We start from the raw sequence: 16,084 nt of genomic DNA, 5'->3' as shown, positions 1-16,084 counted from the left end.
TGGCTTTTAACATTTAGACTCAGTCCATGGACAAAGTATAGAAGATTTACTTATCAATTATAAAATAGAATGTAAATGTTATATATATATAGATATATATACACCTATATATATCTATATATATATATACACCTATATATATCTATCTATATATATATCTGCTGTATAAAATTAATTATAATCAAAATTAGGAAAAACTTGAAGAGGCAGGAGTATAAATGAATTAAATGTACCATCCTTTGTAGGAGAGAGTTTAAAACCTCTGACTAAATTTTTTCAATCAAAGTAGCCTGTCGACTACTTTGAGTCCGGCTGCAAAGCTGACAGCAGGGCTGGACTGTGGAAGGAATAATGGAGACGCACGCAGGAACCCCAAGGCTACCTTTCAGTGTCCTGCCTGGGGTAGTTCAAAGGCAAGTTCTCACGTCCCCAAATATAAAAGTCCCTCTAACAACTTCTTTAAAAGAGGGAAAAAAGCTATTTACATATAGATTTTTAAATATGCAGATTCTTTGAAGGGCAAAATGAAATATCAAGTCTCTATCCCCACCAATTTTTCTGGTAATTACCATTACGACTTCACCGAAGACCTTTTTTATTTTTTTTAAACTGAGGTATAACTGACATAAGTATTATTTTCGTTTCAGGTATATAATATGGTGATTTGGCCTTTGTATCTGTTGCAAAATTATCACCTCAATAAATGTGGCTACCATCTGTCACCATAGTCATCATACAAAATACAATATTATTGACTATATTCCCCATGCTGTACATTATATCCCTTTGACGTATTTATTTTGCAACTGGAAGTTTGTACTTCTTTTTTAAGATTTTATTTATTGGAGAGAGAGGGAGCGAGAGTGTAATGGGGAGTACAGAGGGACAGGGAGAAGCAGACTTGCTGCGGAGCAGGGAGCACGACACAGGCTCGATCCGAGGAGCCTGGGATCCTGACTTGAGCTGGAGGGCAGACACTTAACTGACTGAGCTACTCAGGCGCCTGAAGAGGTTTGTACTTCTTGATCCCCTTCACCCATTTCACTCCACCAACTTCCTTCCCCTCTGGCAGCCACCAATCTGTTCTATCTGTGAATCTGGATTTTTGTTTGTTTTGTTTTCTAGACTCCATATTTAAGTGAAATCAATGTAGCATTTGTTTTTCTCTGATTTAATTCACCTAGCACGATAACTTCAAGATCTACCCATTTGTCACAAATGGCAAGATTTCATTCTTTTTTATAGCTGAGTAGTGTTCCACTCTGTGTGTGTGTGTACACCACTAGAATATGTTTTTTCTATTTCTTGATTGAAAAAATTTAGTCAGAGGTTTTAAACTCTCTCCTACAAAGGATGGTACATTTAATTCATTTATACTCCTGCCTCTTCAAGTTTTTCCTAATTTTGATTATAATTAATTTTATACAGCAGATATATATATATATAGATATATATAGGTGTATATATATATATAGATATATATAGGTGTATATATATCTATATATATATAACATTTACATTCTATTTTATAATTGATAAGTAAATCTTCTATACTTTGTCCATGGACTGAGTCTAAATGTTAAAAGCCACTAAACAGCATTTGAAATAATATTATTATATAAATATTATTCACTGTAGCCAAGCAGAGTGGTTACAGCACTCTTTTTTTTTTTTAAGTAGACTCCATGCCTAGTGTGGAGCCCAATGTGGGGCTTGAACTCACAACACTGAGATCAAGACCTGAGCTGAGATCAAAAGCCAGACACTAGGGGTGCCTGAGTGGCTCAGTCGGTTAAGCGTCTCACTCTTCATCTCAGCTCAGGTCTTGATTTCAGGGTTGTGAGTTCAGGCCCCGTGCTGGGCATGGAGCCCACCTAAAAAAGAAAAAAAAGAAAAAGAGTCAGGCACTTAACCAAATGAGCCACCCAGGTGCCCCATGGTTAGAACACCAGTAAAGGAAATGTAATACAGTGTCATTTAAACTTTGTTAGTGAGAAGAGAACATTTTGAGTGTCTTGCGAAATACAAGATTGTCTTTTAATTTCATTTTGATCTCATTCACTTCTGGGTTTTAAAACAATCACTACTTCTTCAATGTTGTCCCGTTAGTTGAATCTGATTTTGGTTTTATTTGATCCTTGTGTTGTTGTTGGCTTTCTCCCCCTTTCTTAAAGAGTCTGCACTGCGTTAACCTTTCTCAACTCTTGGATGTCTGAAAGCCACCCTCCTTCCTTCCCCCCATTCAGTTTGGGGGTAGAATTCTAGGCTCAGGCTTTTTCTTTTCAACCTAGAACTCTGACAATGCTAGATGGTATTCTAACATTCGGTTTTGCTAATGCCACATCTGATTCTTCTCTTTAAAGGCTTCCAGTCTTTCTCTTTGGAAGCCTCATGAGTCCTGCTTTTCCTCCTTAGTTATGGAATGCTCCAATGTATCCATTCATGCCACTCACACCAGCCGGCCCCCCACTCTGGAGACAAGAATCTTCCCTTAGCCAAGGGATTTTTTTTCTTCCATTATTTCTTTGGTTCTTCTTTTCCTCCACCATCTCTACCTTCTTTTAGATTCTGTTAAAGGACTCTGGACCATGTGGCTCTGACCTCTTGATCTTGAAACTCTTCTCTCGTACATCTCTGACTTTGTGCTCGAATTCTCACATATATATATTTTTTTTCCCTCAGCTTCATCTCCCAGATCGACAGTTTGGTCTCCACCATGTAATTAAACTATCCATTACATTTTGGGGTTCATTTCAGAAACCTTATTAATTTCCAAGAGTTTCTTCTTGTTTGCTCGCTTCTTTTTCTAATAGCTTGTTCTTACATTGTGACTGGAAAAGCCTTTCAACTCTAAGGCTTTTATCAGAAAAATTAAAAAAATAAATATTGGGGGGGACGCCTGTCTGGCTCAGTTGGTAGAACAAATATCCCCTGATCTCAGGGTAAAGAGTTAGAGCCCCATGTTAGGTGGAGAGTTTACACACACACACACACATATATATTTAAGACATACATGTAGATATATAGGAATTCATTACTTTGACATGTCCCCCATGTCTTTCCTCAGTTTCTCAAGCAGGTGGGGAATCTGACCATGTCAAAGTTGGGTGGCAGGGGAGGTTACTCTAGGGAGAAAAATCTTTGGTGGCCTCAAGATCTGTTTCTCTACCAAGCCCTTCCCAAGCAGTATTTCTACTTTCTTTAGAGAGCTATGGCTTGAAGAGAAAATTAACAGCTACCGGTTGATCTGTGGACACAGGAAATGCCTGTTGGAGCTGTTACTAAAAACATTCTTCAATAAATCACCTAGACAAACTGGCCTGAGCCTCGCTTTGGTCTTGGGCTATGGTTTTCTCTGCTACAATTCTGTCTATCTTTGGTCTTGCAAGTAGTCCAAAATATTTCTTCTGCGATTCCAAGGAGCTCCGGGAATAAGGAGGGAGCTGGTGTGCGTGCTGAGTCTCTCATCTTACGTTGCAAGCTGGTCTATTCCATTGTCAGGATTATTCAGTGAAGGAGGTACCACACCTGCTCCTACTGGCTTGTGGGGCTCATTCCCATCCAGGGAAACCCTCTTTTGATGCAGCCAAAGCCCACGTTTTCTTGTTTGATCATCTGTGGAGCTATAGAATGAACCATGGGCCCCTTCCTCATCGACTTCTTCAGACACTCTGTGCCTGCTTCTGTTCCTAATTTCTCTCCTCCAAACTAAACAAGCAGAAATCCTAGCCACTAAGCTTTACATTCAGAGACTTTAGAGATCACTCCTGTTGCTCTTCAAAGAATCAATTTCGGCCGCATTAGGCTTCACTAAAGTATGACTCACACAAAACTACAGGTATTAAAGGCGAGGAGATGTTTAGACAGGTATATATTGCAAAACAATTACCACAATCAAGCTAATTAACATATCCATCACTTCACATACTTACCATTTTTCTGTGCATCTGGTGTGAAGACTTTAACATCTACCCCCTTAGAAAATCTCTAATATAGATCATTAACTACTCACCATGCTGTACATTAGGTTTCCAGAACTTTTCATCTTATAACTGAAAGTTTGTTCCTTTGACCAACATCTCTCCACTTCCTCCACTCTCCAGCCCCTGGCAACCACCACTCTTTGCTCTATTACTATGAGTTAGATTTTTCTAGATTCCACCCATAAGTAAGATCATGCAGTATTTTTCTTTCTGTGCCTGGCTTATTTCATAGCCTAATGTCCTCCAGGTTCCACCACATTGTCCCAAATGGCCAAATTTCCTTCATCTTTAAGGCTGAATAATGTTCCACTATATACATGCGGACTCACACACATCTTTATCCATTCGTGCACTGATGGACACTTCAGCTGTTTCCATATCTTCATCACTAAGAATGATGCTGCTATGAACATGGGAGTGCAGATACCTCTGAGATAGTGATGTTATCTCCTCTGGATATATACCCATAGGTGGGACTGCCTGATCATACGGTAGTTCTGTTTTTAATTTTTTTGAGGAAGCTCCATACTGTTTTCCATAGTGGCTGCATCAATTTACATCCCATCAATACCATACAAGGGTTTCCTTTTCTCCACATCCTCCCAACACTTGTTATCTTTTGACATTTTGATAACAGCCATCCTAACAGATGTTAGGTGAGATCTCATTATGGTTTCAATTTGCATTTCACTGATGATTAGTGATGTTGAACAACTTTCCATGTATTTGGTGGCCAAGTGTATGCCTTCTTTGGAAAAAAATGTCTACTCAGATCCTTTGCCTATTTTTTAATTGGGGTCTTTGGGCTCTTGTTATTGGGTTGTAGGAGTTCCTCATATAATTTGGATATTAATCCCTTATCAAATATATGATTTACAAATATTTTCTCCCATCCCCCAGGTTGTCATTCCATGTTGCTGACGGTTTCCTTTTCTGTGCAGAAATTTTTTAGTTTGATGTAGGCTCATTTGTTTATTTTGCTTTTGTTGCCTATATTTCTGGTATCAAATCCAAAAACTCATTGCCAGGACCATTCCCCTACGTTTTCTTTCAGGAGTTCTATGGTTTCAGGTCTTGCATTTAAGTCTTTAAACCATTTTGAGTTGATTTTTGTGAGTGGTGTAAGATGGGTTCCAATTTCATTTTTTTGCAAATGGATATCCAGTTTTCCCAGAGCTGTTTATTAAAGAGACTGTCCTTTCCCTATTACGTATTCTCAGCACCTTAGCTGAAGATTAGTTGATTGAATATGTGAGGGTATATTTTTGGGCTCCGTATTCTGTTCCACTGGTCTGTGTATCTGTTTTAATGCTAATACTGTACTATTTTGATTACTATACCGTTGTAATATAATTTGAAATCAGGAAGTGTGATGCCTCCAGCTCTGTTCTTTTTGCTCCATGGAATTTTAGCTATTCAGGGTATTTTGTGGTTCTATACAAATTTTATGATTTTGTTTTTATTTTATTAAAAAAAAAAACACCATTAGGGGCACCTGGGTGGCTCAGTCATTAAGTGTCTGCCTTCAGTACAGGTCATGATCCCAGGGCCCTGGGCTGGAGCCCCACATTGAGCTCCCTGCTCCGTGAGCCTGCTTCTCCCTCTCCCTCTGGCCTGCTGTCCCCCCGCCCCCATTGTGGGTGCTCTCTTTCTCTCTCTCAAATAAATAAAACCTTTAAAAAAAAACCCCATCATTAGAATTTTGGCAGAGATGTACTCATGTACTCAATCTGTAGATTGCTTTAGGTAATATGGGAATTTCAACAATATTAATTCTTCCAATCTATGAACACAGATATCTTTCCATTTATTTGTGTGTCTTCAACTTCTTTCATCAGTGCTTTTTAGTTTTCGGTGTATAGATCTTCACCTACTTGGTTACATTTATTCCTAAGTATTTGTTTTTGATGGTATCATAATGGAATTGTTTTCTTTTTTAAGGTTTTATTTATTAAAGAGAGAGAGAGAGAGACAGACAGAGCATGAGCAGTAGGGGAGGAGGCAGAGGGAAGGGAAGAAGCAGACTTACCGCGGAGCAGGGAGCCTGACACAGAGCTCGATCCCAGGACCTTGGGATCATGACCAGAGCTGAAGGCAGATGTTTAAGCCACTGAGCCACCCAGGTGCCCTGGGACTGTTTGCTTAATATCTGTTTTGGATAGTTCTTTGTTAATATATGGAAATGCAACAGGTTTTTGTATGTTGACTTTATATCCTCTGACTTTACCTAGTTTATTAGTTTTCAAAGAGTTTTTTGGTGGAGTCTTTAGGGATTTCTATATATAAGGTCATGTCATCTTTAGGGGCGCCTGGGTGGCTCAGTAGGTTAAGTGTCTGACTCTTGGTTTCAGCTCAAATCATAATTTTATGACTCCTGAGATCAAGACCCACGTCAGGCTCCACACTCAGCAAGGGATCTACTGGAGATTCTCTCCTCTCCCTCTGCCCCTACCCCCCCTAAAAAATTGCTTTGCTTTTTCTGTATCTGTTGAGATGATCACATAATTTTTACTTTGTTAATGTGGTGTATATCACATTTATTGATTTGGACCACTGTTACATTTGAGGGATCAATCCCACTTGATCATGGTGTATGATCCTTTTAATATGCCACTGGATTCTGTTTGTTAATATTTTGTTGAGGTTTTTTACGTATATGCTCATCAGGGATACTGGCTTGTAAATTTCTTTTCTTGTAGTGTCCTTGGACTTTGATATTAGGGCAATGCAGGCCTCATAAAATGAGTCTGGGAGCATTCCTGCCTCTTCAATTTTTTGGAAGAGTTTGAGAAGGTATTAATTCCTTAAATGTTGGGTGGAATTCATCAGTGAGGCCATTCAGTCCTGGGATTTTCTTTGTTGGGAGTTTTTTGATAAATGATTCAATATCTTGTTGTTACTGGTCTATTCAGATTTTCTATTTCTTCTTCATTTAGTCTTGGTAAGTTGCATGTTTCTACAAATTTATCCATTTTTTTCTAAGTTATCCAATTTTTAGTGTACAATTTCTCATAGCAGTCTCTTACGACCCTTTGTATTTGCATGGTATCATTTGTAATGTCTCCTTTTCCATTTCTGATTTTATTTATCTCGGTCCTCTCTTTTTTTCCTTACTCTAACTAAAGGTTTGTCAATTTTGTTTATCTTTTCAATAAAACAACTCTCCGTTTTATTGATCATTTCTATTGTTTTTCTAGACTCTATTTTATTTCTGCTCTGATGTATGTTATTTCTCTCCTCCTTCTAACTTTTGGCTTAGTTTGTTCTTTTTCTGTTCCTTGAGGTATAGCTATGTTGTTCATTTGAGATCTTTTTCTCTTCTTAAAGGAGGCATTTATCACTATATCCCTTCTTAGAACTGTTTTTACTGCACACCATAAGTTTTGGTATGCTGTTTTTCCATTTTTATTTGTCTCAAGATATTTTCTGATTCCCTTTCGATTTCTTCCATTGGTCCACTGATCGTTCAGAAGTGTGCTGTTTATTGTCGACACATTTGTGAACTTTCCAGTTTCCCTAGCTTCATACCACTGTGGTTGGAAAAGATCCTTGATGTAATTTCAGTCTTCTTAAATTTGCTAAGATGTGTTTTGTCACCTAACATATGATCTTTCCTGGGACTGTTCCATGTGTACTTGGGAAGAATGTGTATCCTGCTGCTGTCGGATGGAATGTTCTATAGATCTTTTAGGTCCATTTGGTCTAAAACGTAGTTCAAGTCCAATGTTTCCTTATTGATCTTGTGTCTGAACAATCTATCAATAATGGATAGATGTGGAGGACTGAATGCCCATAAGAATCAACTTATCACTAGCATTTTGCCTCTCTTCTGTGAACTCTCTCCAATTTTCTCCATGTCCTTTCCAAGCCCAGGGAATAATGCATCCAAATGCCAATGTATACAAAGTACATATGGCTTTTAAAAATCCCTGGGGGTTCTATTTCAGTTAATAGCAAATAAAGTTATTTGAACCATCATTTTCACTGAGAACAACTAGAAAAGCTTAGCAAAGTAAAACACAACAAAATTGTCTGCTTAATTGCACAAGATGCCAAGGCAGCAAAAAGGGCCAGAATCTGGAGGACGAAACCCAAGAGGTGAGCCTGGCACTTGGTGAGCCATAGTTCCCCAAAAGGTATCTGAGAAGTTGAGCAGAGCATCTGGCAGACCCACAAAGACAGACTGAATGTGATGAAAACTGGAGTGCTGTCCTTCTGAGGAAGGCTATGCCAACACCATAGGCTCTATGTTAGAACCCTAGAAAAAAAGACCAACAGAAAACAGACTAATCCTCACAGGAACTGACTCCCATCTTGAAGTCACCTTTATTTCTGATTGGGTTATGGTGATCTGAAATTGCTAATGCCCCCAGTGCCTAGCCACTGATCAGATATAAGCTAATCTGCTCTGAAGGACAAAAGCCTCATCCAGAACATCTCAAAGATCTCTACACTTTTTCATTGCCCATGTCCATCATTCAGTAAAAAAAAAAAAAATAGATGTACAGAAGATCAACGATAAAGTTTCTAGAAGATAAACAGGAACTGGCTTCATGAATTTGGCATAGACAAAGATCTTTATAAGAAGACATAAAAACTACTGATAACCCCTGGGGATAAAAATATATGCTTATAAAAAAAACTACTGATCAGAAAAGATCAATAAATTGGGTTAGGACCTTTTGTTTATCAAAAGATTCTATTTAAAAGTGAAAAGTCAAAAAAAAAATCCTGTAGTAAATTATGTTGGAAAAAAAACCTGTAGCAAATTATGTTGAAACTAAAAAAATAGTGAAAAGGCATGTCACAAGGAGAGATGATATTTTGATCATATATAATTAGCAAAATACTCCTACCCAGAATACCTAATGAAAACTTAAAAACAGTAAGAGAAAGGCAGACAACCCAATAGAAAAATGGGCAAGAGACTTGAACAGGTACTTCATAAAGGAACACACCAATGGCCAATAAATATATGGAAAGATGCTCAACCTCATTAGTCATCAGATAAATGCAAATTAAAACCACAACACAACACCACCACAAACCCAACAGAATGGCTACAATTCACAACTCCAATGGTCAGTGAGGATGCAGAGCAACTAGAACTGTCATACATGAAAGGAGAGTATGTAAAGTGGTACCACTGTTTTTGTAAAACTGTTTGGCACTAACTCCTAATGTTGCACCTATGCATGTCCTATGACCCAGCAATTTCACTCCTGGATATATTCCCAGCAAAAATGTATGTACAGATGCACCAAAAGACATATACAAAAATGTTCATAACAGTATTTTTCAAACTAGCTCCAAATTAGAAATAATCTACATGTTCATCAACAATCAATGATAAATAAATGATGGTATATTCATACAGCCAGATTCTATATAGCAATGAAAACAGATCAACTCAAGCTACACGTGACAACATGGAAGAGTCACACAAAAGATGTCAAGCCAAATAAACCAGACGCTAAAATATATATATTCTGTAGTCCCATTCATACAAAGTTCAAAAAACAGAGAAAAGTATTAAGTGTTACTAGAGGTCAGGAGTGTGATTACATCTAGAGAGAAGGGTTGGTAATTGGGTTATGGCATGTGGGGAACTGAAGACTTTGGTTTTTTACCTTCTTTATTTTTTTTAAAGATTTTTATTTATTTATTTGACAGAGTGATCACAAGTAGGCAGAGAGGCAGGCAGAGAGAGAGGAGGAAGCAGGCTCTCTGCTGAGCAGAGAGCCCGATGCAGGGCTCGATCCCAGGACCCTGGGATCATGACCTGAGCCGAAGGCAGAGGCTTTAACCCACTGAGCCACCCAGGCACCCCGGTTTTTTACCTTCTTGGTGTTCAGTGTTTATTTTGTGAAATTCATCGAGCACCCAAGATTTGTGTACTTTTCTATATGGATCTTAGGCTTTAAAAAATTTTTTAACACTTTCAAAGTTTCCTGACTTTGTACTGCCTATCCATTTGATCACTATGTCAACTTAAATTATGGAAGTTTAACTTCTGGATTTTAATTTCCACTGGAGAACAGGTGAATCTACTAGAACAGAGTCTGCCTGCAAGTAGTCCAGCTGAGACATGGATCAGACTTGTCTTCCATTCGGCCAATAGGAATTCTCTTCCCCACATGGATTAACTACCCAAGTTTTACTACCCTTCCTGACCACAGCATGGTTCATTGCGTAAATTTAACTAATTCATTTACACAGGCTTATTTCCCTCAGACATAACGTTCTTAAGAGCCACATGAGACTATCAGCCTGTGGGTTAGCCACCCTAATGACATAAAACACTCCTCTTGGCCAGAGTGCTGCTCGCCAGGACTACCTGTGATTGAATGATCATTGCCTCTGGCCTAAGAGATGACTGACTATACCTGTACCAAGCACATGTCTTCCTTACTTATCAGAATTCATTCATGGACAACAAGAGAACTTCATTATTGGTGTTTCACAAATACAGGGAAGCCACTGAAAAGGATACTTGTGGTCAAAGCTATACCACAGCCTGAAGAGCCATGCACTCTCCTGCTTTGTCCGGTTTCCTCTGGCAGAATCTGGACCATCCTAAGAACGAACAAGAAAACAGATGTTTAGTTGCAGAAAAGGGATTGAAATTGGGTGTGTGTATTGGGAGGAGGGGAAGCTTCCTTACTAACCAATAACTTTTAGAGATTCTGAGCTCAGAGTCAAACATCCTATATCATCAAAATTTCAGATATACTAGGAGGTAATACCTTGAAAGAAAATGAATAAACCCAAAAGACAGACATATCAACCCTCAAAGTAAAAAGGCCTGGTTATGTCTGTGGGCAGATCAACTCAGTGCGGTACAAAATTTCTTTTGGCATTCTTATTGTAATTTTCTCCGAGTGCCTTTTAGCAGATTGATTATGCTAACATAGTGTTGATCCTAATGGGCCGAAACTGATCTATAGGGAATATTGAAGAAAGCCTCTATAAAACCAACTTCCCAAGTCTCCCCAAAGCTGGCTTGGGAAAGTCATGCTTGACTGTTCCCTGACGTATCAGCCCCGGGCTCGTGGTTGTCCTTAACGGAGGCATCTACGTTGCCTTCCAGCTGGGCCAGTGACTTGTTGCCCTGGCAGCCTTAGGATGCTGGGGGCAGCAAGCAAGGGAAATGGGGCCGGAACTATTTCTATTATTTTAAAGTTATTTATTTATTTGAGAGAGAGAAAGAGAGAGCACATGAGTGGGAGGGGCCCAAGGAGGGGGAGGGAGAGAATCTCAAGCAGACTTCATGCTGAGCATGGAGCCCGACATGGGGCTTGAGATCATGACCCTGAGATCAGGACTGGAGCTGAAACCAAGAGTCGGGCAATCAACCAACTCTGCCAGCCAGGCAACTATGCACTTCTGTAATTTCAGCTCCCCTCAAGTAGTTACTCCTCTCGATCCTTTCCAACTCAAACGTCCCTGTCATTTAGTTTGCAAAATGACATGCAATATTGAACATTCATTTGAGGCCTGGGCCATCTGCTGTGTGCAAATATTACTATTCAAGGGTAGACTAACTACAGTCACGGGAGACCACTACTGGCATTCTGTGTCGTTAGATGACAAGCTCGGAAGTAGGGACCGCTTGGGAGGTACAGCCATCTTTGTCGTCACCCCTGGAACGATACAGGGAGAGGCAACTCTAAGGCGGCTGACAACAGCCGAATGCACAATGAGCCACAATTCCCAGAAGCTCTACGTTGCAGCGCATGTGAGCTCCCCCTGTGACTGAGATAGTTTGGGTCAGAGATCTCTGAGAAGGGAGAGCAGGAGGACAAGCCAAGGGAGGGAAATCAGCAGGCACTATTTAATTTCCTAATGTTTCCCATAACAAAGGTTATTTTTTACAAAGAGTCCCTAGGGGACCTGAAGAATGTTTAGGGACACATATGGAAATGGCTTGGTTAAATGAGCCCTTCTGGAGATGAGGGAATTAAAAAAAGAGAGAGAGAGAGTGCATATTCCCAGAGACCAACTATATTTCCCATTTTTAGAAATCATGTGAAGAAAGAGGGCAGAGAAATTCCATTTGCAGATCATGGTCATTCCTTCAGGTAATTAGGTGCTGGCCTAATGACAACTCAAGGGAGGTTTCAGAATGCTGCTCAACTGACTGGGAAAAAATTAAATGGTTCTTTATAAAGTGATAGGCTCTAAGCTCGTGGTTCTAAATGCCTGTAGAATCAAACTAAAGAAGAGACTAACACGGAGACATACGTGATCAGGAAGGGTACCATAAGCCATCAGGCACAAGACAAGTCCCCCCGAGTCAGGTGCATCCGCCCCTCCCCTAAAACAGCAATAAAAACGACAAACCCTGGCTCTGTCCTCCTAACCTCCATCAAACCACAACGAGGTGTCATCACCTGGAACGCCTCCATTCCCGCCACGTCACCCCTACAAAGCTACAGGAGTCTTCGATAAGCCCCCAGAAGGACCATTACTGTGAGGAAAGCAAAGGAAATGTCTCTTTTTGAAGGCAAACTAACAGAAGGTCTTCACGGGCGACAGAGAGCTATGCCTGCGCTCCACAAATAAGATTAAGGGGCCTTAGAAAAACAGGAAACAAAATGACTCTGCCCAAAGGCTACCAGGGGTAAATTTTGAGCAAATAAAAAGTGTAGTTTCATAGCAGGGGTGCTTATTATTCTAAGAGATGGTGCCAGAAGCAGGACTAGGTACAGGAAGAACATAGGTAAACCTGCATATGGTGGCTTTGGAGAAATCAGGGAGTGTCTGTGGAATGGGACTAATTTTTTAAGCTGGCCCAGAAAACAAGCAACAGCTGTAGGCAGACGGGATCTGGGGGCCCCCTTCTTGCTCCAAGCGGTCTAGGGCTGAGCAGGGATCAGTGTGGGTGCAGGCAGATCCTGTAATAGGCAGCCCCCTCCTCAGGCTGTGTGTTTAGAACAACTTGCCTTGCATTTCAAGTGCTGCCTGCAGAAAAGGTGGGGACCCTGCTCCCCCAAACCTGCACTCCTATAGGAGGGTTTATGCCCCAGCCCAGGCTGCTTTTAGAACCTGAAGCATCCTTTCAGATGGTCACTTTCTTCCACCTACAACAGCTACCTGGCTGATCCCTATACATTTTTCGAGGCTGGGTCCAAGGCTGGCTTCTCTGAGAATGTTTCAAAGGCAACAGAGCACACCAACATGTATAGATATGAATATCACAGGCTTTCTCAACAAACGACATGGGTCCAGATCCTAGCTCTACTCCTGGCTGTGCTACTGTCTTGCTGTATGACTCTGGGCAAGTTTAAATTGACGTGTAACTGACATACGACAATGGGTCAATTTACAGTGTACAGATGTGTTGGTTTGATACGTTCATCTGTTGCAGTAGGATTACCACGTTAGCATGAACTGCCATCTGTGCCCTTCCACATAATTTTCATTTCCGCTTGTCCATGAGAACAACTAAGACCTACTTTCTCAGCAACTTTGCAATTTATAAGAGTACTGCACTAGAAAAGCTTAGCAAAGTAAAACACAACAAAATTGTCTGCTTAATTGCACAAACTATGCTCACTACGGTGTGCATTAGATCTCCAGAACTTATCTATTAGCCACAGGACTGTACCCTTAAACATGTCCCCAACTCTCCCAACCCCCAGCTCCTGGTCACCCCCACTCTACTCTCTGTTCTTATGAGTAACACAAGGGATTTTTAAACTTTTTGTTGACATTATTAATAGAGAAACCCCTTTAAGAAAATATCACTGACTCTCCTTATCCCCATTTTTCAAGGATGTAACAATGAGTGTATATATATTTGTTGCATTCATTAAGCACCTAAAGGTGTGCCAGGCACCATGCTGGGTGCCAGAAACACAAAGAAGAATGAGATTAGCATTTGCTTCTCCAAGAGCCCTTTTCCAGAGGGGAAGACACACAGACATATGGTGACAAATGCGATGAAGAAAAAGAAGGCAGATTAAAAAACTGAGGAATGACAAAGGTCCTATTTTTGAATTTTTTTTTCCTAGAACTAATAAATAATGATTTCTGGACAGAGTTATCTTTCTTTCCATTCTTATTGTTAAAAGATACAAATTTTCCAAGTTAAGGTCATTACAGTAATGAGAACAGCTTATGTTTTTTTTCAGAGATGGAACAGAATACTTCCCTTCTCCCCCCATCCCCCACCACAAAGAAGTCTACGTCCTAACCCCAGGAGCCCGTATGTTATGCTATATAGCCAAAGGGGCTTTGGAGATGGGCTTAAGGTTTTCCAGGGGGCCGATGCAATCACACAGGCCCTTAAAAGTAGACAAGGAGAGCAAAAGAGTCAGAGAGTTGCAGTGGAAGAAAAGGCAGGAAAGATACAAAGTGTGATAAGGACTTGCCCCGGCTGTTGCTGACTTTGAAGACAGAGGAGGCCATGAACCAGCACATGCAGGTGCTGCTAGGGTGGGATCTTGACCCAGGGCCAATGGTCCTAGCGAGGAAATGGGACTTTAGTCCTACAACCACAAAGCTGAATTCTACCAGCAACCGGAATGACCCTGGCAGTGGGTTCTCCCCCAGAGTCCAACCCCGCCAACACCTTAATTTCGGCCTTGAAAACAGAGAAACCAGCAGAGCCCACCAAACTTTTAACCTACAGAATATAAGACCAGTGTCTTAAGCCCCTGAGTCTGCGGGAATTTATTGCAGTGGCCTTAGAAATCCAATGCAGAGCAAAAAAGCAAGGAAGTGATGTGACCCAATTTGGGCCTTTCTTATTCTTGTCCCTGGGATGGTGGAGCCAACGACTCTCACAAGGGAGTAATAACAGGTTTTAAAAACAGGGAATCGAGGGCGCCTGGGTGGCTCAGTGGGTTAAGCCACTGCCTTCGGCTCAGGTCATGATCTCAGGGTCCTGGGATCGAGTCCCGCATCGGGCTCTCTGCTCAGCAGGGAGCCTGCTTCCTCCTCTCTCTCTGCCTGCCTCTCAGTCTACTTGTGATTTCTGTCAAATAAATAAATAAAGTCTTAAAAAAAAAAAACAAACAGGGAATCGAGAGCTCCACAATGTCTAGGGTTTTTCAAAGTAGGAATGGGCACACGGCCCTCCTGGGAACCCTGTTAAAATGCGGGTTCAGAGTCAGTGGGTCTCGGTGGGGCCTGATGGTCTGCATTTTTATAAGCTCTCTGAGGATACCCAGACTTCTGGTCCACGGGGACACTCGGAGCAGCGAGGACAGATCTAGGGACCTCACCTTTGGCACTCTCCACCCTTACCGTCCCCTTCATCACACTGTCACTGCACCCTTAAGAATGGAGGTTCATGTGTATGGTCTGCAGATGTATCCCAAGGGCCTGAAAGATTGTCCGGAACATAACAGGTGCTCAGGAAGTATTTGTCAAATGCATGACTAAATTAATGTGAATTCTGCACTTCTAAGAAAAAAAAAAGAAAGGCCAAAAGGGAAGTCTGGGACCAAGGGGTGGGGGTGGGGAGATGGGGTGAGGGATCAAAAGAACAAAAAAGAAAAGCGTGGTGTTGGTAGGGACAAAGAGGAGGAATTTGAGAAAAGGCCCTTCCGCAACTGTTTGAAGTCAAAGATTTAAGTAACTGGGTATCAGATTTCAGCCTAGAGGAAAACTGGGGAAGGACCCAGAAAGTTACATGTCAATGTGACTATAAACAGCCGATTTTCTGTGTGCTCGTGTGCACTTGAGAGCGCACCACAACCCTTTCCTCCACACGCCACTCATATCCTGCTTGTGGCCTGGTCCTGCTGAGATGATAAAGCTAGGATAAATTCGAATTCATGCTCCTAGCTACTCCAAAGCAGCCTCATCAATGCGTGCTCTTCTGTTAACTTGGAAACGGAAGTGAATGAGGTCTCTGTCTGGCACCCCCTTGAATGGGAGGTCACCCCCAAGCCCAGGCAGCTTGACTCCAGCTGGGTTTGTTTTTGTTTTGGTTGCAGAGTCACCAAGACCTCTGGAGAAACAAAGTAACTTGAGTTTTTTGTTTTGTTTTGTTCTAATGAGTCAAACTTGCCAGGGACCTGAAGCAGAAGTCTGCCCACAATATTCTTATGCTTCCCTCACACAAAGCCAGAAGTTCTAGCCAAAAGCTC

The 16,084-nt window shown here is 41.0% G+C and overlaps 1 protein-coding gene across 1 annotated transcript in view; it reads right to left on the bottom strand.

The window, feature by feature from the left end:
- The window catches only part of SLC9A7 (solute carrier family 9 member A7), a 139,610-nt gene that overhangs the window by 11,457 nt on the left and 112,069 nt on the right, over positions 1-16,084 (bottom strand). The window contains exon 15 of the mRNA XM_059384789.1: positions 10,477-10,559. Coding sequence (XP_059240772.1) covers positions 10,477-10,559 — 83 coding nt within the window. The remainder of the gene's footprint in view (positions 1-10,476; positions 10,560-16,084) is intronic.

The sequence above is a fragment of the Mustela nigripes genome, chromosome X, assembly GCF_022355385.1.
Source record: "Mustela nigripes isolate SB6536 chromosome X, MUSNIG.SB6536, whole genome shotgun sequence".
Classification (NCBI taxonomy): domain Eukaryota; kingdom Metazoa; phylum Chordata; class Mammalia; order Carnivora; family Mustelidae; genus Mustela; species Mustela nigripes.
This window is presented reverse-complemented; position numbering and strand designations above follow the sequence as displayed.